Here is a 24,475-nt window from a genome sequence, read left to right on the forward strand (position 1 = left end):
TTTGTATAATCCCTGCACCATTGGTTCAGCATACAAAGCTGTAGAGGTCTCATGTGAAAACGAGCAAAGGGGATCGCGTCCGATGCTGCAGTCATGAGACCTAAAACTTTGATGCACATAGCCACTGAAGGGAATGACTGAGACTGAAAGTACTGGCAGGCAGCAACCAATTTTAAACGTCTCTTGTCTGTTAGAGACAGAGTCATGGACACTGAATCCATCTGGAATCCTAAAAAGGTGACCCTTGTCTGAGGAATCAAGAAACTTTTTGGTAAATTGATCCTCCAACCATGTTTACGAACAAACAACACTAGTTGATTTGTGTGAGATTCTGCAGAACGTAAAGACTGAGCTAGTACCAAGATATCGTCCAAATAAGGAAACACCGCAATACCCTGTTCTCTGATTACAGAGAGTAGGGCACCTAGAACCTTTGAAAAGATTCTCGGAGTTGTTGCTAGGCCAAATGGAAGAGCAACAAATTGGTAATGCTTGTTTAGAAAAGAGAATCTCAGAAACTGATAATGTTCTGGATGAATCGGAATATGAAGGTATGCATCCTGCAAGTCTATTGTGGACATATAATGTCCTCGCTGAACAAAAGGCAGAATAGTCCTTATAGTCACCATCTTGAAAGTTGGTACTCTTACATAACGATTCAAAATTTTCAGATCCAGAACTGGTCTGAATAAATTTTCCTTTTTTGGGACAATGAATAGATTTGAATAAAACCCCAAACCTTGTTCCTGAAAAGGAACTGGCATGATTGCCCCTGAAGACTCCAGGTCTGAAACACACTTCAGGAAAGCCTGAGCTTTTACTGGATTTGCTGGGATACGTGAGAGAAAAAATCTTCTCACAGGACGTCTTACTCTGAATCCTATTCGATACCCTTGAGAGACAATGCTCTGAATCCGTTGATTTTGGACAGAATTTATCCAAATATCCTTGAAAACCCTTAAGCTGCCCCCTACCAGCTGAGCTGGAATGAGGGCCGCACCTTCATGTGGACTTAGGGGCTGACTTTGGTTTCCTAAATGGCTTGGATTTATTCCAATTTGAGGAAGGCTTCCAATTGGAAACAGATTCATTGGGGGGAGGATTAAGTTTTTGTTCCTTATTTTGACGAAAGGAACGAAAACGGTTAGAAGCCTTAGATTTACCCTTAGGTTTTTTATCCTGAGGCAGAAAAACTCCCTTTCCCCCAGTGACAGTTGAAATAATAGAATCCAACTGAGAACCAAATAAATTATTACCTTGGAAAGAAAGAGATAGTAATCTAGATTTAGATGTCATATCAGCATTCCAAGATTTAAGCCACAAAGCTCTTCTAGCTAATATAGCTAAAGACATGTATCTAACATCAATTTTGATAATATCAAAAATGGCATCACAAATAAAATGATTAGCATGTTGCAGTAAGCGAATAATGCTAGATATGTCAGAATCCAATTCTTGTTGCGCTAAATTCTCCAACCAGAAAGTTGATGCAGCCGCAACATCAGCCAAAGAAATTGCAGGTCTGAGGAGATGACCTGAATATAAATAGGCCTTCCTTAGATAAGATTCAAGCTTCCTATCTAAAGGATCCTTAAAGGAAGTACTATCTTCCATATGAATAGTGGTACGTTTAGCATTTGACGAACCCGCTGGCCTAATACCGCCCGCAATTTGCAAGAAGTAGTCAATTGAAAAAAGACTAAACCCCAGGTAAGAAATACATTTCTTAAAAAAATATTTATATTCCCCAAATATGAAACAGCAGAAGGAAATACATGAACCTGACTCATGGCAAATATAAGTACAATACATATTTTTAGAACTTTATATAAATGCATAAAAGTGCCAAACCATAGCTGAGGTGTCTTAAGTAATAAAAAACATACTTACCAAAAGACACCCATCCACATATAGCAGATAGCCACACCAGTACTAAAACAGTTATCAGTAGAGGTAATGGTAAATTGAGAGTATATCGTCGATCTGAAAAGGGAGGTAGGAGATGAATCTCTACGACCGATAACACAGAACCTATGAAATAGACCCGTTAGGGAAATCATCGTATTCAATAAGTGATACTCCCTTCACGTCCCTCTGACATTTGCTGTACTCTGAGAGGAATCGGGCTTCAACAATGCTGAGAAGCGCATATCAACGTAGAAATCTTAGCACAAACTTACTTCACCACCTCCATAGGAGGCAAAGTTTGTAAAACTGAATTATGGGTGTGGTGAGGGGTGTATTTATAGGCATTTTGAGGTTTGGTAAACTTTGCCCCTCCTGGTAGGATTGTATATGCCATACGTCACTAGCTCATGGACTCTTGCCAATTACATGAAAGAAATATAAAGTACCAAACATAGCTGAGAGTGTCTTAAAGGATATATACTTTCATGAAGACACCCATCCACATATAGCAGACAGCCAAACCAGTACTGAAACATATCAGCAGAGGTAATGGTAGAGGAGTATAATATCGAACTATAAAGGGAGGTGGCAGATGAATCCCCACAACCAAATTTACAGAGAGCCTTAGAATAGATTTCCCATAGGTGAAAACATGGCATCATCAGGCAATACTCACTTCACATCCCTCAGACAAGCACTGCACTTTGAGAGGAACTGTGCTTCAATATGCTTAGAAGTGCCTATCACTGAAGAAATTAAGCACAACTTGCTTCACCATCCTCCAATGAAGGCAAAGTCTGTCAAACTGAAGTATGAGTGAGATGGGAGGTGTATTTATAGGTATTTTGAGGTTTGAGAAATTTTGCCCCCTCCAGATAGGAATGTATATCCCATACATCACTAGCTCATAGACTCTTGCCACTTACATGAAAGTAATTGGCAATTTAAAATAAATAAATAAATGTCCAATTGTGTTCTGTAGTGTAGCTGCACCCCCTCAATACACTACCCCCTCCCAGATCCCTTTCTGGTAACGGATCCCACGTGGAATCCCCCTCATTGCCCCTACTCCTTCCTCCCTCCTTCCACCTCAATGACGCAGTTTTTGGTGGGGGGGTTTTAGTCCCTGTAGCATGGTCGAGCAGTCCCACCCATTCCCGCCCCCTCCAACGATGGGCTATCATGATTCAGATAGGGCACGTAATTTTAAACAGCTTTCCAATTTACTTTTATCACCAATTTAGCTTTGGTCTCTTGGTATTCTTAGTTAAAAGTTAAACCTAGGAGGTTCATATGCTAATTTCTTAGACTTTGAAGGCCTCCTCTTTTCTGAATACATTTTGACAGTTTTTCACCACTAGAGGGTGTTAGTCCATGTGTGTCATATAGATAACACTGTGCTCACGCACGTGGAGTTACCTAGGAGTTAGCACTGATTGGCTAAATTGCAAGTTTGTCAAAAGAACTGAAATAAGGGGGCAGTTTGCAGAGGATTAGATACAAGGTAATCACAGAGGTAAAAAAGTGTTTTAATATAGCTGTGTTGGTTATGCAAATCTAGGGAATGGGTAATAAAGGGATAATCTATCTTTTAAAACAATACAAATGCTGGTGTAGACTGCCCCTTTAATGATAGGCAGCTAGGATACAAGGGTAGATTTGAAAACAAGGTTTTTTAAAAACTATCCTCAGACCTTGCATTGTGTGACGTAATGAGACAAAGATATCAGCAAGGTAAAGATTTTACTTGTCTTTCTAAGGTTAAATCTACTCTGTCTACAATAGACTTATTTATGATCTCAAAATCTCTGCTTGCCCAGGTCAAACGAGACAAAAACATAATTTATGTAAGAACTTACCTGATAAATTCATTTCTTTCATATTAGCAAGAGTCCATGAGCTAGTGACGTATGGGATATACATTCCTACCAGGAGGGGCAAAGTTTCCCAAACCTTAAAATGCCTATAAATACACCCCTCACCACACCCACAATTCAGTTTAACGAATAGCCAAGAAGTGGGGTGATAAGAAAAAAGTGCGAAAGCATATAAAATAAGGAATTGGAATAATTGTGCTTTATACAAAAAAATCATAACCACCACAAAAAAGGGCGGGCCTCATGGACTCTTGCTAATATGAAAGAAATGAATTTATCAGGTAAGTTCTTACATAAATTATGTTTTCTTTCATGTAATTAGCAAGAGTCCATGAGCTAGTGACGTATGGGATAATGACTACCCAAGATGTGGATCTTTCCACACAAGAGTCACTAGAGAGGGAGGGATAAAATAAAGACAGCCAATTCCTGCTGAAAATAATCCACACCCAAAATAAAGTTTAATGAAAAACATAAGCAGAAGATTCAAACTGAAACCGCTGCCTGAAGTACTTTACTACCAAAAACTGCTTCAGAAGAAGAAAATACAACAAAATGGTAGAATTTGGTAAAAGTATGCAAAGAGGACCAAGTTGCCGCTTTGCAAATCTGATCAACCGAAGCTTCATTCCTAAACGCCCAGGAAGTAGAAACTGACCTAGTAGAAAGAGCTGTAATCCTATGAGGCGGAGTCTTACCCGACTCAACATAGGCAAGATGAATTAAAGATTTCAACCAAGATGCCAAAGAAATGGCAGAAGTTTTCTGGCCTTTCTAAAACCGGAAAAGATAACAAATAAACTAGAAGTCTTTCGGAAAGACTTAGTAGCTTCAACATAATATTTCAAAGCTCTAATAACATCCAAAGAATGCAACGATTTCTCCTTAGAATTCTTAGGATTAGGACATAATGAAGGAACCACAATGTCTCTACTAATGTTGTTGGAATTCACAACTTAGGTAAAAATTCAAAAGAAGTTCGCAACACCGCCTTATCCTGATGAAAAATCAGAAAAGGAGACTCACAAGAAAGAGCAGATAATTCAGAAACTCTTCTGGCAGAAGAGATGGCCAAAAGGAACAAAACTTTCCAAGAAAGTAATTTAATATCCAATGAATGCATAGGTTCAAATGGAGGAGCTTGAAGAGCCCCCAGAACCAAATTCAAACTCCAAGGAGGAGAAATTGACTTAATGACAGGCTTTATACGAACCAAAGCTTGTACAAAAAAATGAATATCAGGAAGAATAGCAATCTTTCTGTGAAAAAGAACAGAAAGAGCAGAGATTTGACCTTTCAAGGAACTTGCGGACAAACCCTTATCTAAACCATCCTGAAGAAACTGTAATATTCTCGGTATTCTAAAAGAATGCCAAGAAAAATGATGAGAAAGACACCAAGAAATATAAGTCTTCCAGACTCTATAATATATCTCTCTGGATACAGATTTACGAGCCTGTAACATAGTATTAATCACAGAGTCAGAGAAACCTCTTTGACCAAGAATCAAGCGTTCAATCTCCATACCTTTAAATTTAAGGATTTCAGATCCTGATGGAAAAAAGGACCTTGAGACAAAAGGTCTGGTCTTAACGGAAGAGTCCACGGTTGGCAAGAGGCCATCCGGACAAGATTCGCATACCAAAACCTGTGAGGCCATGCCGGAGCTACCAGCAGAACAAACGAGCATTCCTTCAGAATCTTGGAGATTACTCTTGGAAGAAGAACTAGAGGCGGAAAGATATAGGCAGGATGATACTTCCAAGGAAGTGATAATGCATCCACTGCCTCCGCCTGAGGATCCCGGGATCTGGACAGATACCTGGGAAGTTTCTTGTTTAGATGAGAAGCCATCAGATCTATTTCTGGAAGTTCCCACATTTGAACAATCTGAAGAAATACCTCTGGGTGAAGAGACCATTCGCCCGATGCAACGTTTGGCGACTGAGATAATCCGCTTTCCAATTGTCCATACCTGGGATATGAACCGCAGAGATTAGACAGGAGCTGGATTCCGCCCAAACCAAAATTCGAGATACTTCTTTCATTGCCAGAGGACTGTGAGTCCCTCCTTGATGATTGATGTATGCCACAGTTGTGACATTGCCTATCTGAAAACAAATGAACAACTCTCTCTTCAGAAGAGGCCAAGACTGAAGAGCTCTGAAAATTGCACGGAGTTCCAAAATATTGATCGGAAATCTCACCTCCTGAGATTCCCAAACCCCTTGTGCCGTCAGATACCCCCACACAGCTCCCCAACCTGAAAGACTTGCATCTGTTGAGATTATAGTCCAGGTCGGAAGAACAAAGAAGCCCCCTGAACTAAACGATGGTGATCTGTCCACCATGTCAGAGAGTGTCGTAAAATCGGTTTAAAGATATTAATTGAGATATCTTTGAGTAATCCCTGCACCATTGGTTCAGCATACAGAGCTGAAGAGGTCGCATGTGAAAACGAGCAAAGGAGATCGCATCTGATGCGGCAGTCCTAAGACCCAACATTTCCATGCATAAGGCTACCAAAGGGAATGATTGTGACTGAAGGTTTTGACAAGCTGATATCAATGTTAAACTTCTCTTGTCTGACAAGGACAGAGTCATAGACACTGAATTTATCTAGAAACCTAAAAAGGTTACCCTTGTCTGAGGAATCAATGAACTGATTGGTAAATTGATCCTCCAACCATGAACTTGAAGAAACAACACAAGTCGATTCGTATGAGATTCTTCGAAAATGAGAAGACTGAGCAAGTACCAAGATATCGTCCAAATAAGGAAATACCAAAACCCTATTCTCTGATTACAGAAAGAAGGGCACCGAGAACCTTTGAAAAAAAATTCTTGGAACTGAGGCTAGGCCAAACGGTAGAGCCAAAAAACTGGTAATGCTTGTCTAAAAAGAGAATCTCAGACACTAAAAGTGATCTGGATGAATCGGAATATGCAGATACACATCCTGTAAATCTATTGTAGACATATAATGCCCTTGCTAAACAAAAGGCAGGATAGTCCTACAGTAACCATCTTGAATGTTGGTATCCTAACATAACGATTCAATAAAGATAGATCCGGAACTGGTCTGAAGGAATTGACCTTCTTTGGTACAATGAAGAGATAAAATAAAACCCCAGCCCCTGTTCCAGAACTGGAACTGGCATAAATACTCCAGCCAACTCTAGATCTGAAACACATTTCAGAAATGCTGAGCCTTTGCTGTGTTAACTGGGACACGGGAAAGAAAAGAATCTCTTAGCAGGAGGCCTTAACTTGAAGCCAATTCTGTACCTTTCTGAAACAATGTTTCTGAAACCAGAGATTAAGAACGGAATTGATCCAAATTTCTTTGAAGAAAACGTAATCTGCCTCATACCAGCTGAGCTGGAATAAGGGCCGCACCTTCATAGGTACTTAGGAGCTGGCTATAGGTTTCTATAAGGCTTGGATATATTCCAAACTGGAAATAGTTTCCAAACTGATACCGCTCCTGAGGATGAAGGATCAGGCTTTTGTTCCTTGTTGTGAGGAAAGGAACGAAAATGATTATTTACCCTGGAAAGAAAGGGAAAGCAAAGTTGACTTAGAAGACATGTCAGCATTCCAAGTTTAATCCATAAAGCTTTTCTAGCTAAAATAGCTAGAGACATATACCTGACATCAACTCTAATGATATCAAAAGATGGTATCACCAATAAAATTATTAGCATGTTATAGAATAATAATAATGCTATAAAATTATGATCTGTTACTTGTTGCGCTAAAGCTTCTAACCAAAAAGTTGAAGCTGCAGCAACATCCGCTAAAAATATAGCAGGTCTAAGAAGATTACCTGAACATAAGTAAGCTTTTCTTAGAAAGGATTCAATTTTCCTATCTAAAGGATCCTTAAATGAAGTACTATCTGCCGTAGAAATAGTAGTACATTAGCAGGAGTAGAGACAGCCCCATAAACTTAGGGATTTTTGTCCCAAAAAACTCTTAATCTGTCAGATGGCACAGGATATAATTTGCTTAAACGTCTAGAAGGAGTAAATAAATTACCCAAATTATTCCATTCCCTGGAAATTACTTCAGAAATAGCATCAGGGAGATAAAACACTTCTGGAATAACTACAGGAGATTTAAAAACCTTATTTAAACGTTTACATTTAGTATCAAGAGGACCAGAATCCTCTATTTCTAATGCAAATAACACTTCTTTAAGTAAAGAACGAATAAATTCCATCTTGAACAAATACAAAGATTTATCAGCATCAACCTCTGAGACAGAAACCTCTGAACCAGAAGAACCATTATCAGTATCAGAATGATGATGTTCATTTAAAAATTCATCTGAAAAAAGAGAAGTTTTAAAAGACTTTTATGTATACTAGAAGGAGAAATAACAGACATAGCCTTCTTAATGGATTTAAAAAATAAAATCTCTTATGTTATCAGGAACACTCTGAAAATTAGATGTTGACGGAACAGCAACAGGTAATGTAACAGTACTAAAGGAAATTTTATCTGCATTAATAAGTTTGACATGACATGCAATACAAATAACAGCTGGAGAAACAGATACCAAAAGTTTATAGCAGATACACTTAGCTTGGTAGCTCCAGCACTGTGCAGTGATTTTCCTGAAGTATCTTCTGACTCAGTTGCAACGTGGAACATCTTGCAATATGTAATAGAAAAAACAACATATAAAGCAAAATTGATCAAATTCCTTAAATGACAGTTTCAGGAATGGGAAAAAAATGCCAGTGAACAAGCTTCTAGCAACCAGGGGGTCGATCCGATATAAATCGTCGCCCGCAAAAGCCGGCGACGCCAATATTTGCGCGGATTTGGTATCACATATACGGCGTAACCTAGAAGTTACGCCCGTATATTTCTGCCGTCGCCCGCAGTTTTTTGGGCCATAGGCAGGTATACCAAACCCGCGCAGTTTGGTATCCAATATGCAGCGTAAGGACTTACGTGGCGAAAATGGAGAAAACTTACTCCATTTTCACCTCGCCACAAAAAGCAGCCGTAAGAAGCCTTACGCTGACTATTGGAGCCCCGTAACTCCCTAAACTAACTAGAAAATAAACCTAACACCTAACGCATGCGCAATGTCTATCTCCCTGTCAACCGCGATCTGCTAAAATAAACCTAACACCTAACGCATGCGCAATGTCTATCTCCCTGTCAACCGCGATCCCCCCCCCCCGAAATCCCTAATAAAGTTATTACCCCCTAAACCGCCGCTCCCGGACCCCGCCGCCATCTACATAAACTAACCCCCTACTGTGAGCCTCTAAAACCGCCGCCATCTACCTTATCTATCCCCTAATCTGACCCCTTACACCGCCGCCACCTATATAAAAATTATTAACCCCTAATGTAAGCCCCTTACACCGCCGCCATCTCTATTAAAATGATTAACCCCTAATTTAATCTACCTACCCCGCCGCCAGCTATATTATCTATATTAACCCTAAGTATATTATAGTTAATATAGGTATTACATTATATATATTAACTATATTAACCCTAATTATATTAGGGTTAATATAGTTAATATAGTTACTATAGTATTTATATTAACTATATTAACTCTATCTAACCCTAACTAAATTTATATTAAATTAATCTAATTCATTTATAAACTAAAATATTCCTATTTAAATCTAAATACTTACCTATAAAATAAACCCTAAGATAGCTACAATATAATTAATAATTACATTGTAGCTATGTTAGGGTTAATATTTATTTTACAGGTAAATTGTTAATTATTTTAACTAGGTATAATAGATATTAAATAGTTATTAACTATTTAATATCTACCTAGTTAAAATAATTACCCAATTACCTGTAAAATAAATCCTAACCTAAGTTACAAATACACCTACACTATCAATAAATTTAATAAACTACTAACATCTATCTAAAAATACAATTAAATTAACTAAACTAAATTACAAAAAAAACAAACACTAAATTACAAAAAATAAAAAAAAGATTACAAGATATTTAAGCTAATTACACCTATTCTAAGCCCCCTAATAAAATAATAAACCCCCAAAATAAAAAAAATTCCCTGCCTTATTCTAAATTTAACAAATTTCAAAGCTCTTTACCTTACCAGCCCTTAAAAGGGCCTTTTGTGGGGCATGCCCCAAAGAATTCAGCTCTTTTGCATACAACAAATACAATACCCCCCCCCATTACAACCCCCCACCCACATACCCCTATTCTAAACCCACCCAAACCCCCCTTAAAAAAGCCTAACACTACCCCCCTGAAGATCTCCCTACCTTGTCTTCACCACACCGGGCCGAACTCCTGATCCGATCCGGGCGATGTCTTCCTCCAAGCGGCAAAGAAGAATTCTTCCTCCGGCGACGTCTTCCTCCAAGCGGCAGCAAAGTCTTCATTCTTCTGGCGGCATCTTCAATCTTCTTTCTTCGCTCCGCCACCGCGGAGCATCCATCCCGGCCGACTGCTGAACTTGGAATGAGGTACCTTTAAATGACGTCATCCAAGATGGCGTCCGCCGAATTCCGATTGGCTGATAGGATTCTATCAGCCAATCGGAATTAAGTTAAAAAAAATCTGATTGGCTGATTGAATCAGCCAATCAGATTCAAGTTCAATCCGATTGGCTGATCCAATCAGCCAATCAGATTGAGCTCGCATTCTATTGGCTGATCGGAACAGCCAATAGAATGCGAGCTCAATCTGATTGGCTGATTGGATCAGCCAATCGGATTGAACTTGAATCTGATTGGCTGATTCAATCAGCCAATCAGATTTTTTTAACTTAATTCCGATTGGCTGATAGAATCCTATCAGCCAATCGGAATTCGGCAGACGCCATCTTGGATGACGTCATTTAAAGGTACCTCATTCCAAGTTCAGCAGTCGGCCGGGATGGATGCTCCGCGGCGGCGGAGCGAAGAAAGAAGATTGAAGATGCCGCCGGAAGAATGAAGACTTTGCTGCCGCTTGGAGGAAGACGTCGCCGGAGGAAGAATTCTTCTTTGCCGCTTGGAGGAAGACGTCGCCGGAGGAAGAATTCTTCTTTGCCGCTTGGAGGAAGACATCGCCCGGATCGGATCAGGAGTTCGGCCCGGTGTGGTGAAGACAAGGTAGGGAGATCTTCAGGGGGGTAGTGTTAGGCTTTTTTAAGGGGGGTTTGGGTGGGTTTAGAATAGGGGTATGTGGGTGGTGGGTTGTAATGGGGGGGGGGTATTGTATTTGTTGTATGCAAAAGAGCTGAATTCTTTGAGGCATGCCCCACAAAAGGCCCTTTTAAGGGCTGGTAAGGTAAAGAGCTTTGAAATTTGTTAAATTTAGAATAGGGCAGGGAATTTTTTTTATTTTGGGGGTTTATTATTTTATTAGGGGGCTTAGAATAGGTGTAATTAGCTTAAATATCTTGTAATCTTTTTTTTATTTTTTGTAATTTAGTGTTTGTTTTTTTTTGTAATTTAGTTTAGTTAATTTAATTGTATTTTTAGATAGATGTTAGTAGTTTATTAAATTTATTGATAGTGTAGGTGTATTTGTAACTTAGGTTAGGATTTATTTTACAGGTAATTGGGTAATTATTTTAACTAGGTAGATATTAAATAGTTAATAACTATTTAATATCTATTATACCTAGTTAAAATAATTAACAATTTACCTGTAAAATAAATATTAACCCTAACATAGCTACAATGTAATTATTAATTATATTGTAGCTATCTTAGGGTTTATTTTATAGGTAAGTATTTAGATTTAAATAGGAATATTTTAGTTTATAAATGAATTAGATTAATTTAATATAAATTTAGTTAGGGTTAGATAGAGTTAATATAGTTAATATAAATACTATAGTAACTATATTAACTATATTAACCCTAATATAATTGGGGTTAATATAGTTAATATATATAATGTAATACCTATATTAACTATAATATACTTAGGGTTAATATAGATAACATAGCTGGCGGCGGGGTAGGTAGATTAAATTAGGGGTTAATCATTTTAATAGAGATGGCGGCGGTGTTAGGGGCTCACTTTAGGGGGTTATAGATATAATATAGCTGGCGGCGGGGTACGGGAGCGGCGGTTTAGGGGTTAATAGCTTTTTTATTGTTAGGCTAGTGAGGGGGGATAGCGGATAGAGGGTTAGACAGTGCGGGCTATGTTAGGGAGGCGTGTTAGACAGTGCGGGCTATGTTAGGGAGGCGTGTTAGACAGTGCGGGTGTTTTAAACTTTAGTCAGGTTTTATAGGCGCCGGCAGATTCTAACGTGGCGCAAGTCACTGGCGACGCCAGAAATTTGTACTTACGCAGATTTCTGGACATCGCTGGTTTGTGAGACTTACGGCACGTTAGCATCTGACGGCGACCTATATGGGATGGCTCGAGTTGCGAGCTGAAACTGCGGGCGACGCCGGTTCCCTCGCTTGCGCCGCAAACTGCGATCGATATCGGATCGCGCCCCAGAAGCACAAAATAATGAGACTTAAATAATGTGGAGACAAAAATGACGCCCATATTTTTTAGCGCCAAAAAAGACGCCCACATTATTTGGCGCCTAAATGCTTTTGGCGCCAAAAATGACGCCACATCCGGAACACCGACATTTTTGACGCAAAAAAAACGTCAAAAAATGACGCAACTTCCGGCGACACGTATGACGCCGGAAACAGAAAAAAAATTTTGCGCCAAAAAAGTCCGCGCCAAGAATGACGCAATAAAATGAAGCATTTTCTGCCCCCGCGAGCCTAACAGCCCACAGGGAAAAAGTCAAATTTTTTAAGGTAAGAAAAAATGATTGAAACAAATGCATTTATCCCAAATATGAAACTGACTGTCTGAAAAATAAGGAATGTTGAACATTCTGAGTCAAGGCAAATAAATGTTTGAATACATATATTTAGAACTTTATAAACAAAGTGCCCAACCATAGCTTAGAGTGTCACAGAAAATAAGATTTACCCCAGGACACTCATCTACATGTTTGTAGAAAGCCAAACCAGTACTGAAACGAGAATCAGCAGAGGTAATGGTATATATAAGAGTATATCGTCGATCTGAAAAGGGAGGTAAGAGATGAATCTCTACGACCGATAACAGAGAACCTATGAAATAGACCCCGTAGAAGGAGATCGTTGAATTCAAATAGGCAATACTCTCCTCACATCCCTCTGACATTCACTGCACGCTGAGAGGAAAACCGGGCTCCAACCTGCTGCGGAGCGCATATCAACGTAGAATCTAGCACAAACTTACTTCACCACCTCCACCACCACCAAAGTTTGTAAAACTGAATTGTGGGTGTGGTGAGGGGTGTATTTATAGGCATTTTAAGGTTTGGGAAACTTTGCCCCTCCTGGTAGGAATGTATATCCCATACGTCACTAGCTCATGGACTCTTGCTAATTACATGAAAGAAAGTTATGATATATTATCAGTTTTTTTATATCTATATCCCACCCAGACACAGTGACGCTAAACCCTACCCAGACACACTGACTCTATATCCCACCCAAACACACCAACTGTACAACCCACACAGACACAGTGACACTAAGCCCTACCCTGGCACGCTGACTGTACATCCCACCCAGACACAGTGACGCTAAGCCCTAACCAGGCGCACCACCTGTATATCCCACTAAGACATACCAACTGCACATCCCAGCCAGACACAATGATGCTAAACCCCACCCAGACACATCAACTGTACATCCCACCCAGACACAATGACGCTAAACCCTACCCAGACACTCCAACTGTACATCCCATCCAGACACAATAAGGCTAAACCCTACCCAGACACACCAACTGTACATCCCATCTAAACACACACGCTAAACCCTACCCAGACACGGTGACGCTAAACCCTACCCAGACACACCAACTGTACATCCCATCTAAACACACACGCTAAACCCTACCCAGACACGGTGACGCTAAACCCTACCCAGACACACCAACTGTACATCCCATCTAAACACACACGCTAAACCCTACCCAGACACGGTGACTCTAAAGAAAAACATGGGCAGAAATGACCATTAAAGAATACACTCTTAGCACTCTTGTAGACTTTTTTGACACAAATTATGTGTATATATTGTGAAAAGATTGAATACCAAATGGTAAGGGGAGTTCGCTTGAATCTTTAAAACGTAACTTTTATTAAATACGCAAAAAACAGGAGATAAAATAAAGGGATGTGCAATTAAAAACAATAGCTACCTGGGGCGTGATAAAAGGCGGTCTCTTATATAACAATCAGTGCCTAAATATATGCATACTTGGGTATTCATAGTACAACCTGCAAGTGTATAGTAACACTCTTTGCTGGTGTTATGGATAAACACACAATAAATAATTCGTTTGCAGAGGTTGTATTCAGCAACTATACCTTGTGGGTTCAGGACATGTGTCCAGTAGTCTCTGAGTGTTACCCAGAGTGTGTGTTAGTACAAATTACTGTTGATTAAGTTTAGCACAACGGTGCATAGAGCATAAATATCATTTACTAAAAGATCAGTGTTATTAGTGCATACTTAGGTATCCATGTTAGTCAGTTCTAGGCATCACTGGGTTAATCATTATGTCTTGTCCAGTCAATATTGACTGAATATTACCCAGAGTGTTTTGTTAGCCCAAAATACCGTGGATTGAGTTTAGCACGGCGGTGCATAAAGCATAATTGCTAGATGATCTAGTGTACCTTCGATTGCAAAAAGTTGCAAGGAGAATTGATTCGTTTGGCCTGTATGGTATATTATAATAAAATATTGGATTGCAGGTTTCCTTAACAATAATTGGATTTGCACAGTACTGTCTCAAAGATAACTGCGTTTACACGGCAGACATATAGTGTTAGTCTAAAGATGATTAACTTCGGCAATAATAGTAAAAATAATTGCCTTGCTGTGTCTCATATAGCAAGTAAAGACCAATCTCTGGTGCTGCGCTGCTTTTTATTCCAATTAAAGTGTTTATACACTATTAGGCCACATTAGTTTCTGGCGGTATAAGTAGTGCCCCAAGGCTATCTGTATTTACACAGCATAGTATAATGTTTATCTAAAGATAATTAGTTTGCTGTGTGATATATGATGTGTAAAAAACAGTATCTAGTACTTCACTGATCTTTATATCTGTTGTACTAGATTACATGATTGACCAAAGTAAACTTATTGCTGAAATAATTTGTAGCAAAGTATCAAGTAATATGCTGCAAGCGTTGCTAATGGCTTGCCTCTGTAACACATATGAATCAATGATACAACCAGCATTAGGCTTGCACAATAGCCCTCTGTGGCTGAGAAAGTTAAATAGTATTACGCTCTAATGGGCTCCGATATAGCGTGAATGCTAACACAAGTATGCGGTTATGACCAACTGTACATACCACCAAGAGACACCAACTGTACATACCACCAAGAGACACCAACTGTACATACCACCAAGAGACACCAACTGTACATACCACCAAGAGACACCAACTGTACATACCTCCAACAGACACCAACTGTACATACCACCAAGAGACACCAACTGTACATACCACCAAGAGACACCAACTGTACATACCACCAAGAGACACCAACTGTACATACCACCAAGAGACACCAACTGTACATACCACCAAGAGACACCAACTGTGCATACCACCAAGAGACACCAACTGTGCATACCACCAAGAGACACCAACTGTACATACCACCCAGACACAGTGACGCTAAAACCCCACCAAAACACACCAACTGTACATACCACCCAGACACAGTGACGCTAAAACCCCACCAAAACACACCAACTGTACAACCCACCCAGACACAGTGACGCTAAGTTTATATTAACAAAAGTGTAGCTAGAAGATAAAGTTACCACTAGGGGGCTTTGTAAATATAGGTATTTGTAGGCTGCCCCTAATAGTTATGAATAGGCATATATTGTCATTTTTTTAGGAATAACACATCCCTAGATTGGGATGAAGAAAAAAAGGAATGCCTCTGAACACAAGACTAAGATTGTAGGAAAACGTAAGAAAATAGTCTTAAAATGTAACCTTTATTGTTTCAAAAGAGATAAAGACAGACTCATGCAAGTAGTTACCCTGTTAGCTGCCCACACACAAAACAAATTAAGAACCCTTCAACACTGGTGAAAGTAGGAAATGCTTGAACTTATGTTAATTTAGGTTATCGTTAGTGGTCAGATAATAATGAATGTGTGGAAGATTGCTTAATATACACTGTTTATGTCAATCCCCCAAAAATATCAAGAAAGCCTGGTTAGCCGATGTATCTTATATTATAATACATTAATATGAAGGCGAGCTCATATGTGAAATTTCAGATTTAGTTAATCAAAGGCATGAACGCTATTGCTCTGGCTACGTGCCAGTAATCTGATCCACAGTTATGCTCTGATCACTGGATTTCTGCATTACAGCTAAACCAGTCATTTCAAAAGTCAGCAACACCTATATAGTACGTCATTATATCGTCCTATTGGACATGATTATTGTAATTGCGGTTATTGCCTTATTTGTAAGGATTTCTAACAGTTTGTTGCTCACCAGGTATACGTTATTTGCTCTAAAAATCGGTCCACTCCCCCCAGTTGGATACTCTCCAATTTTTGTAACTAAGTAATATCCCTTTGTCTGAATAAAGATTATGGTTACTGAGTGCACTAGGCGGTGCTGAATCAAATCTTTATGTCTGGTAGCACAATTTGCATGCCAGCTGTTTAAAATTACCCACTGCTAGTTACTGACCTATTAGTTCGGCAGCACCTTTTGCATGCCGTCAGTTATAAGCAAAGGATAATTATAAAGATATAAGGTTGGTAGCACAATTTGCATACCAAGAGTTAGCGCTAGTAAGATAACCAATATATGAGTATCCCTAGGGCCTAGGTGAATGCCTTTAGACCACAAATTAGATGGATTGTAATTTCAAGCTATTATTAGTAAACATATAACCAGTGTTGAGCAATTAAAACAAGAAACAGATTCCCCCTAACACGGTCGCGTTTCACTATTGCTTCCTCAGAGCAAATAACGTATACCTGGTGGGCAACAACCTGTTAGAAATCCTTACAAATAAGGCAATAACCGCAATTACAATAATCATGTCCAATAGGACGATATAATGACGTACTATATAGGTGTTGCTGACTTTTGAAATGACTGGTTTAGCTGTAATGCAGAAATCCAGTGATCAGAGCATAACTGTGGATCAGATTACTGGCACGTAGCCAGAGCAATAGCGTTCATGCCTTTGATTAACTAAATCTGAAATTTCACATATGAGCTCTCCTTCATATTAATGTATTATAATATAAGATACATCGGCTAACCAGGCTTTCTTGATATTTTTTGGGGATTGACATAAACAGTGTATATTAAGCAATCTTCCACACATTCATTATTATCTGACCACTAACGATAACCTAAATTAACATAAGTTCAAGCATTTCCTACTTTCACCAGTGTTGAAGGGTTCTTAATTTGTTTTGTGTGTGGGCAGCTAACAGGGTAACTACTTGCATGAGTCTGTCTTTATCTCTTTTGAAACAATAAAGGTTACATTTTACGACTATTTTCTTACGTTTTCCTACAATCTTAGTCTTGTGTTCAGAGGCATTCCTTTTTTTCTTCAGCCCAATCTAGGGATGTGTTATTTCTAAAAACAGTGACGCTAAGCCCTACCCTGGCACGCTAACTGTACATCCCACCCAGACACAGTGACGCTAAACCCCACACAGACACACCAACTGTTCATAAGACCCAGACACAATGACGCTAAAACCCCACCCAGACACAGTGACATTAAACCCTACCCAGACACACCAACTGTACAACCCACCCAGACACAGTGATGCTAAGCCCTACCTTGGCACACTGACTATACATCCCACTCAAGCACAGGTACGCTAAGCCTAACCAGGCACATCACCTGTGACATTAAACCCTACCCAGACACACCAACTGTACATCCCAGCCAGACACAGTGATACTAAACCCCACCCACACTCAACTGTACATCTAATCCAGACACATCAACTGTACATCTAATCCAGACACATCAACTGTACATCCCACCCAGACACACCAACTGTATATCCCACCCACACACACTAAATGTACATCCCACCCAGACACACTAAATGTACATAACACCCAGACATAGTGACGCTAAACATCACCCAACACAGCAATTCCACATCTCACCCAGGCATACTGACTCTAAATTCAACTAGACAAAATGACTTTAAACGCCACCAGACACAGCAACTAACCCACCTACACACAGTGACTCTACATCCCACTCACACACAGCGACTCTACATCCCACTCACACACAGTGACTGTACATCCCACTCACACACAGCGACTCTACATCCCACTCACACACAGCGACTCTACATCCCACTCACACACAGTGACTCTACATACCACTCACACACAGTGACTCTACATCCCACGGCACACAGTGACTCTACATCCCACTCACATACAGAGACTCTACATCCCACTCACACACAGTGACTCTTCATCCTACTCGCATACAGTGACTCTACATCCCACGACACATAGTGACTCTACTTCTCACAACACACAGCGACTCTACAGCCCACTCACACACAGCAACTCTACAGCCCACTCACACACAGCAACTCTACAACCCACTCACACACAGCGACTCTACAGCCCACTCACACACAGCGACTCTACAGCCCACTCACACACAGCGACTCTACAGCCCACTCACACACAGCGACTCTATAGCCCACTTACACACAGCGACTCTACAGCCCACTCACACACAGCGACTCTACAGCCCACTCACACACAGCGACTCTACAGCTCACTCACACACAGCGACTCTACAGCCCACTCACACACAGCGACTCTACAGCCCACTCACACACAGCGACTCTACAGCCCACTCACACACAGCGACTCTACAGCCCAACCCACACACAGCGACTCTACATCCAACCCGCACACAGCGACTCTACATCCAACGCACAGAGAAACTCTACATCCAACCCACACACAGCGACTCTACAGCCAACCCGCACACAGCAACTCTATATCCAACCCACACACAGCGACTCTACATCCAACCCGCACACAGCGACTCTACATCCAACCCGCACACAGCGACTCTACATCCAACCCGCACACAGCGACTCTACATCCAACCCGCACACAGCGACTCTACATCGAACCCGCATACAGCGACTCTACATCCAACCCGCACACAGCAACTCTACATCCAACCCACACACAGCAACTCTACATCCAACCCGCACATAGCGACTCTACAGCCCACTCATACACAGCGACTCTACATCCAAACCGCACACAGCAACTCTACATCCAACCCGCACACAGCGACTCTACATCCAACCCGCACACAGCGACTCTACAGCCCACACACACACACAGCGACTCTACAGCCCACTCACACACAAGAACTGCATGATTGGGGGTCTCACCAGTCTCTGCATGTTCCAGTCTTTGAACAGTCTCTACAAGCTCCTGATTAAGGATTTGAGGCAAAAAATCTTTCATCTGCATCACTTCAGTGGTCAAGCGCTCTAAGTCCCGCCTTCTAATGCGGATAAACTCCTCCCCTGAGGAGCTGGACATCTGAAGGAGCAGTCAAGCACACAGCAGAATCTGAAACAACAACAATAATAGAACATGGTATCACAGCTAGATGGTAGAGATGATCAGGGTGATGGGATATGGGGAAGAGAGGAAATATAGAAAAACAGAAAGAGATGTAAAAAAGACAGAGGGGTTTAATGTGCACAAACAACTACACACATAAAATAGGAGGGGTTACCGTAAACATGGAAATATTGAATGCACTAAGGGAAAGCCCACGTAACGAAAGGTTGCTACAGAAGAATAGCAGCCCACTGAGCCTAACAGCACGACTGCAATCTATATTACACAGTAATTATCCTAAGCATCATGCTTTGTAGAGGACACCTGTAGACCATACAATGATACACGGCAGCTAAATGGAGAAAGTGTGCCCCCCCCCTCTCTTGTATACGACACCCCAACATCTGCCCTTTTGAGGGATCTGACATGTACAGTGAAGTGTCATGTATTTAGATAATAATAGGACACCCCAATGTCTCTATTCAATGGCTGTGTGTGTTACAGGCAAACAAAGGGCTGAATCACCGCAGAATGTCTGCCAGTCAATAAGTTACACCATTTTACTGATAATTTCTCTGACACTCAAAGGGTTAAATCCCTGCCTCATGCACGTGTCTGCCTGTAAAAAAAAAAAAAAACTATTACAGTGTGTATGACTCTGGCAGTTCCCTGGAGTGTGTAATAATCAGCCTACCAAGGAGATAAAATTCCATTTTGTATGCCTCTAGCAATCAAGGGGCTAAATCACTGTTTGACTGATGGGGGAGTTACATTATGGTATTACATATGTTTCTGACAGTTAAGGGTTAAAGACCTGAAACATGTATGTCTCTGCCTGTTGTGTTAAATCATCAAGTACATATGTCTGACAATCAAGGGGTTAAATCATGCAGCATGTATGTCTCTGCCTGTCAAGGAGAAAAATAACTGAAGTATGTCTCTAGCAGTGGTTAAATCAATGCATCATCCTTCAATCCGCCTATCAAAGAGTTAAATTACCACAATGTGAATCAAGGGGCTGAATCACTGTAGCACATATGTTTCTGCCTTTCAAGGAGTTAAATCACTGCAGTTTGTATGTAATTGGTAGACAAGGAGTTAAATCATTAGTTTGTATGTATCTGGTAGTCAAGGAGTTAAATCACTGCAGTTTGTATGTATCTGGTAGGCAAGGAGTTAAATCATTAGTTTGTATGTATCTGGTAGGCAAGAAGTTAAATCATTACAGTTTGTCTGTATCTGGTAGGCAAGGAGTTCATTCATTACAGTTTGTATGTATCTGGTAGGCAAGAAGTTAAATCATTAGTTTGTATGTATCTGGTAGGCAAGGAGTTAAATCATTACAGTTTGTATGTATCTGGTAGGCAAGGAGTTAAATCATTACAGTTTGTATGTATCTGGTAGACAAGGAGTTAAATCATTACAGTGTGTATGTATCTGGTAGACAAGGAGTTAAATCATTACAGTTTGTATGTATCTGGTAAACAAGGAGTTAAATCATTACAGTTTGTATGTATCTGGTAGGCAAGGAGTTAAATCATTACAGTTTGTATGTATCTGGTAGGCAAGGAGTTAAATCATTACAGTTTGTATGTATCTGGTAGGCAAGGAGTTAAATCATTACAGTTTGTATGTATCTGGTAGGCAAGGAGTTAAATCATTACAGTTTGTATGTATCTGGTAGACAAGGAGTTAAATCATTACAGTTTGTATGTATCTAGTAGACAAGGAGTTAAATCATTACAGTTTGTATGTATCTGGTAGACAAGGAGTTAAATCATTACAGTTTGTATGTATCTGGTAGACAAGGAGTTAAATCATTACAGTTTGTATGTATCTGGTAGGCAAGGAGTTAAATCATTACAGTTTGTATGTATCTGGTAGGCAAGGAGTTAAATCATTACAGTTTGTATGTATCTGGTAGACAAGGAGTTAAATCATTACAGTTTGTATGTATCTAGTAGACAAGGAGTTAAATCATTACAGTTTGTATGTATCTGGTAGACAAGGAGTTAAATCATTACAGTTTGTATGTATCTGGTAGACAAGGAGTTAAATCATTACAGTTTGTATGTATCTGGTAGACAAGGAGTTAAATCATTACAGTGTGTATGTATCTGGTAGGCAAGGAGTTAAATCATTACAGTTTGTATGTATCTGGTAGGCAAGGAGTTAAATCATTACAGTTTGTATGTATCTGGTAGGCAAGAAGTTAAATCATTACAGTTTTATGTATCTGGTAGACAAGAAGTTAAATCATTACAGTTTGTATGTATCTGGTAGGCAAGGAGTTAAATCATTACAGTTTTATGTATCTGGTAGACAAGGAGTTAAATCATTACAGTTTGTATGTATCTGGTAGACAAGGAGTTAAATCATTACAGTTTGTATGCATCTGGTAGGCAAGAAGTTAAATCATTACAGTGTGTATGTATCTGGTAGGCAAGGAGTTAAATCATTACAGTTTGTATGTATCTGGTAGGCAAGGAGTTAAATCATTACAGTTTGTATGTATCTGGTAGACAAGGAGTTAAATCATTACAGTGTGTATGTATCTGGTAGACAAGGAGTTAAATCATTACAGTTTGTATGTATCTGGTAGGCAAGGAGTTAAATCATTACAGTTTGTATGTATCTGGTAGACAAGGAGTTAAATCATTACAGTTTGTATGTATCTGGTAGGCAAGGAGTTAAATCATTACAGTTTGTATGTATCTGGTAGACAAGGAGTTAAATCATTACAGTTTGTATGTATCTGGTAGGCAAGGAGTTAAATCATTACAGTTTGTATGTATCTGGTAGGCAAGGAGTTAAATCATTACAGTTTGTATGTATCTGGTAGGCAAGGAGTTAAATCATTACAGTTTGTATGTATCTGGTAGGCAATTAGTTAAATAACTGCAGTTTGTATGTATCTGGTAGGCAAGGAGTTAAATCATTACAGTTTGTATGTATCTGGTAGACAAGGAGTTAAATCATTACAGTTTGTATGCATCTGGTAGGCAAGAAGTTAAATCATTACAGTTTGTATGTATCTGGTAGGCAAGGAGTTAAATCATTACAGTTTGTATGTATCTGGTAGACAAGGAGTTAAATCATTACAGTTTGTATGTATCTGGTAGACAAGGAGTTAAATCATTACAGTTTGTATGAATCTGGTAGGCAAGGAGTTAAATCACTACAGTTTGTATGTATCTGGTAGACAAGGAGTTAAATCATTACAGTTTGTATGTATCTGGTAGACAAGGAGTTAAATCATTACAGTTTGTATGTATCTGGTAGGCAAGGAGTTAAATCATTACAGTTTGTATGTATCTGGTAGGCAAGGAGTTAAATCATTACAGTTTGTATGTATCTGGTAGACAAGGAGTTAAATCATTACGGTTTGTATGTATCTGGTAGGCAAGGAGTTAAATTATTACAGTTTGTTTGTATCTGGTAGGCAATGAGTTAAATAACTGCAGTTTGTATTATCTGGTAGACAAGGAGTTAAATCATTACAGTTTGTATGTATCTGGTAGGCAAGGAGTTAAATCATTACAGTTTGTATGTATCTGGTAGGCAAGGAGTTAAATCATTACAGTTTGTATGTATCTGGTAGGCAAGGAGTTAAATCATTACAGTTTGTATGTATCTGGTAGACAAGGAGTTAAATCATTACAGTTTGTATGTATCTGGTAGACAAGGAGTTAAATCATTACAGTTTGTATTATCTGGTAGACAAGGAGTTAAATCATTACAGTGTGTATGTATCTGGTAGGCAAGAAGTTAAATCATTACAGTTTGTTTGTATCTGGTAGGCAATGAGTTAAATAACTGCAGTTTGTATTGTCTGGTAGACAAGGAGTTAAATCATTACAGTTTGTATGTATCTGGTAGGCAATTAGTTAAATAACTGCAGTTTGTATGTATCTGGTAGGCAAGGAGTTAAATCATTACAGTTTGTATGTATCTGGTAGACAAGGAGTTAAATCATTACAGTTTGTATAATCTGGTAGACAAGGAGTTAAATCATTACAGTTTGTATAATCTGGTAGACAAGGAGTTAAATCATTACAGTTTGTATGTATCTGGTAGACAAGGAGTTAAATCATTACAGTTTGTATGCATCTGGTAGACAAGGAGTTAAATCATTACAGTTTGTATGTATCTGGTAGACAAGGAGTTAAATCATTACAGTTTGTATGTATCTGGTAGGCAATTAGTTAAATCATTACAGTTTGTATGTATCTGGTAGGCAAGGAGTTAAATCATTACAGTGTGTATTATCTGGTAGACAAGGAGTTAAATCATTACAGTTTGTATGTATCTGGTAGACAAGGAGTTAAATCATTACAGTTTGTATGTATCAGGTAGACAAGGAGTTAAATCATTACAGTTTGTATGTATCAGGTAGACAAGGAGTTAAATCATTACAGTGTGTATGTATCTGGTAGACAAGGAGTTAAATCATTACAGTGTGTATGTATCTGGTAGACAAGGAGTTAAATCATTACAGTTTGTATGTATCTGGTAGACAAGGAGTTAAATCATTAGTTTGTATGCATCTGGTAGGCAAGAAGTTAAATCATTACAGTTTGTATGTATCTGGTAGGCAAGGAGTTAAATCATTACAGTTTGTATGTATCTGGTAGACAAGGAGTTAAATCATTACAGTTTGTATGTATCTGGTAGACAAGGAGTTAAATCATTACAGTTTGTATGTATCTGGTAGACAAGGAGTTAAATCACTACAGTTTGTATGTATCTGGTAGACAAGGAGTTAAATCATTACAGTTTGTATGTATCTGGTAGACAAGGAGTTAAATCATTACAGTTTGTATGTATCTGGTAGACAAGGAGTTAAATCATTACAGTTTGTATGTATCTGGTAGGCAAGGAGTTAAATCATTACAGTTTGTATGTATCTGGTAGACAAGGAGTTAAATCATTACGGTTTGTATGTATCTGGTAGGCAAGGAGTTAAATCATTACAGTTTGTTTGTATCTGGTAGGCAATGAG

At 39.3% G+C, this 24,475-nt stretch overlaps 1 protein-coding gene across 1 annotated transcript in view; it reads right to left on the minus strand.

Moving 5' to 3' along the window:
- The window catches only part of HSF2BP (heat shock transcription factor 2 binding protein), a 325,578-nt gene extending 306,129 nt beyond the window's left edge, over positions 1-19,449 (minus strand). Inside the window, exon 1 of the mRNA XM_053705704.1 lies at positions 19,296-19,449. Within this exon, the coding sequence (XP_053561679.1) occupies positions 19,296-19,449 (154 nt within the window). The remainder of the gene's footprint in view (positions 1-19,295) is intronic.
- Between the last annotated feature and the right edge of the window lie 5,026 nt (positions 19,450-24,475).

Source organism: Bombina bombina, chromosome 3 (assembly GCF_027579735.1).
Source record: "Bombina bombina isolate aBomBom1 chromosome 3, aBomBom1.pri, whole genome shotgun sequence".
NCBI classification, from domain to species: Eukaryota; Metazoa; Chordata; class Amphibia; order Anura; family Bombinatoridae; genus Bombina; species Bombina bombina.